Below are 3,244 nucleotides of genomic sequence, written 5' to 3'. Positions count from 1 at the left end.
ATAAAAATATTTTTATTTCTTATTGATAACTACATACGTATTTTTCCTCTTACTGGAAATCATTGTTATCATACCATCCATATGTTCATTAAGAAATACTCAATGTCAAGACAAACTACTTACTACTCCCATTAACTAAAAAGAAAAACCACCAACAACAGCATAATTAAAAACAAAAGTCAACTTCATTTTGAGTATAAATTGCATCAGCAAAAACATTTTAAAAAGAAACACAACTTTATTTTATATATTTTTATGTATACAATAATAAATATACAATGATAATGAAAAAAAAAAAATGATGTTGGGTATTTTTTATAAAATAAAATAAATAAAATAGAAAATAGTTTTTTAAACAACGATAATTATAAATACAATTTAAAATTCGTAATTAATTTTACACACAATTTAAAAATATGTTTCTTTTGTTTGCAGTTAAGGCACCAGGCTTAAGACTTTTATTAAAATAAACTTGTGCTTTTTATTAATAAGTTTTAAATTTATTTGTAAAAAATAAAACAAATTTGTTTTATTTAATTAATAAATTTATTTTTATTAATAATAAAGCCTAAAAAGCAGCTCAAAAAATATTTCATAAAAAATAACTCAATAAACTATAAATAAATAATAAAAATTAAAAAAAATATATATTTAAATAAAATTATAAACAAGTCTGCAAATGAGCGAGGATGTGTTTTGTTGGTTTTTTAATGTAAATATGTATATATGTACATACAATGTATGTATTTATGTATGTAATTTAATTATTATTTTTAAAGTTGCTGTTGACTTATATGATTAACAACACCTGTATTAGGATTCAAGTTATTGTTGGCATTGTTAGCATTGGCAACTGCGGCAGCATGCAATTCTTGCAAGTAACGTTCTTGTTCGGCACGACGATTCTTTTCCAAAATTAGAGCTCGCCTAAAGTGAATATAAAAAACATAATCAAAAGCTCAGATCGATAGATAGATAGCTAGATAGATAGATAATAGATAGATAGCTAGATATATCTCTCGATCGCATAGATGATCATATAGATGCTCGCTTAGATCTATCTACTCGCTCGCTCGATCGATCGCTCGCTCAGATCTCGCTCGCTCGCTCGCTCGATCTCGTCTCGCTCGCTGCTCGCTAGCTCGCTCGCTCGCTCCTCGATCTCGCTCGCTCGCTAGCTCGCTCTCGCTCGCTCGCTCGCTCGCTCGCTCGCTCGCTCGCTCGCTCGCTCGCTCGCTCGCTCGCTTCGCTCGCTCGCTCGCTCGCTCGCTCGCTCGCTCGCTGTCGCTCTCTGCTCGCTCGCTCGCTCGCTCGCTCGTCGCTCGCTGCTCGCTCGCTCTCGCTCGCTCGCTCGCTCGCTCGCTGCTCTCTCGCTCGCTCGCTCGCTCGCTCGCTCGCTCGCTCTCGCTCGCTCCTCGCTCTCTCTCGCTCGCTCGCTCGCTCGCTCGCTCGCTCGCTCTCTCGCTCGCTCGCTCTCTCGCTCCTCGCTCGCTCGCTCGCTCTCGCTCTCTCGCTCGCTCGCTCCTCGCTCGCTCGCTCGCTCGCTCGCTCGCTCGCTCGCTCGCTCGCTCGCTCGCTCGCTCCTCGCTCGCTCTCTCCTCGCTCGCTCGCTCGCTCGCTCGCTCGCCTCTCTCTTTCCCCCCCTTCGTTGTGTTTTTGTCTGCCCCCTTCTCTGTTCCCTTCTTCCGCCTGTCGCTCCCCCCCGCCTTTCCTCCTCCGCCCTCTCCCCCTCTCTTTTTCCTCTTGCCGCTGGGCCTCTCCCCGCTCTTTTGCCCCCTTCTGGGTCCCTCCCTTTTTCCTTCCCCTTTTGTCTCTTTCCCTCCTCCTTTTCCCCCGTCTTCTTCTGCCCCCCCTTTCCGGCCCCTCGCTTCTTTATCTCTTTCCTCAGACCCCTTTCATGCCTCTTTCTTATCATCTACATGTTTGTGTACTAAATTTGAAAGAGATAAACCGTAGCCGTCTTCCTGGATTTCTCTCCATGCAAATGTCGTGGGTTAATTAATAACACACAAATTTCGGTGTTATTAAAAAATTAAATTTTGCTTAAAGCATTTGACGCGGAATTTTTTTAAGCAATCGGGAAAAAGTGAAATACTTTACAATGTACTTTTTTTACTCTATGTGGAAAATTTTCAAGAAATATTAAAAGTAAATACCGTTTTGCCGAATCTTTTTTTTTAATATTTTAAATAATAAAAATATTTTTCCATTTTTTTAATGCATTCCAAACTTATTTTTAAATGTGTAAATTTATTTTTAAATGTGTAAATAATTATATGAATGAAATTATCATTATTTTTCACACATCTTCCCACTCCCAATTTTGTAGGTTTTTTTCTGCACCCAACGGTTTCTACAAAATCCTATTGAATTTCGAGATAGTTAACTTCTCGTACATAATTTACCCTAGTGGGAATACCTGGCATATTGTATTGTATATACCGTCGTATAATTTAAAAAATATATGTTTATGAAAATAGCAAAGAGCTTCTATATAATTTCGTACTATATATATTCTGATCTTATCGTACAACTGAAATTACTATATTTTTTTCTCATACTCACCTATAACGCTCATAAAATCCAACAATCGTGCCCAACTCCTGTTTAAACAAACGCACCAACATACCATCAAAACACTCCAATTCTTGCAAACTAAACATATTAAACTGTAGCATATGATCCTTGGAAGAATCAGCTTCCGAATAAACAGCCAACCATTTGGGTATTTCCTCTAGTAAATATGGATTGGCCGGCACCAGGGCATTGTGAGTGTGTGTTGGTGGCGAATAGGTTTCTGGGCATATGGCCTTTGGCGGCTCAGCCGAGGTGGTATAAACATAATATGAAGTTAGGCAAGGATGTTGGCGTTGGCACTGTCCGGTATATTGATTCTCATAGTAGGTACCATGAACTTTAGAGACGACAGTACGCCAACCTACTGGTAGGCCTTCACGTTCCAAAGGATGAGACCAATGGGTTGTATGGGCATTATGATCAACATAATATTTACGTCCGTGTAAAGTGTAGTGAGTAGCCCAGCCGGGTGGCAAAGGTAGTTCCTCCTCCAACGATTGTTGTGAAGGATGTTTGCGTAATTGTGTAGTGTTTGTGGTATTAGTGGAGGTTGAGGAGGATGTGTGATTGTTACTATTGGTGGCATTGTTAACGGCATTATTGGCGTTGGTATTCTGATACAACGACTGCATGGAAGATGAAGAATTGGCTTGGTTAAGGGATGTGG

The 3,244-nt window shown here is 39.5% G+C and overlaps 1 protein-coding gene across 1 annotated transcript; it reads right to left on the bottom strand.

The window, feature by feature from the left end:
- Positions 1–302: 302 nt before the first annotated feature.
- Positions 303–3,239, bottom strand: LOC119614943 (scaffold protein salvador-like; the record flags this gene model as incomplete). Its single annotated transcript, XM_037971030.1, has 2 exons — positions 303–927; positions 2,566–3,239. Coding segments are annotated over 2 exons (828 nt in total), but the record flags the coding sequence as incomplete, so codon positions are not given.
- Between the last annotated feature and the right edge of the window lie 5 nt (positions 3,240–3,244).

Source organism: Lucilia sericata, unplaced genomic scaffold, assembly GCF_015586225.1.
Source record: "Lucilia sericata isolate MDLA Ls3-8-SP2 unplaced genomic scaffold, ASM1558622v1 Contig003721F_arrow, whole genome shotgun sequence".
Lineage (NCBI taxonomy): Eukaryota > Metazoa > Arthropoda > Insecta > Diptera > Calliphoridae > Lucilia > Lucilia sericata.
The sequence above is the reverse complement of the archived record's forward strand: the minus strand, read 5'-3'. Positions and strand labels throughout refer to the sequence as shown.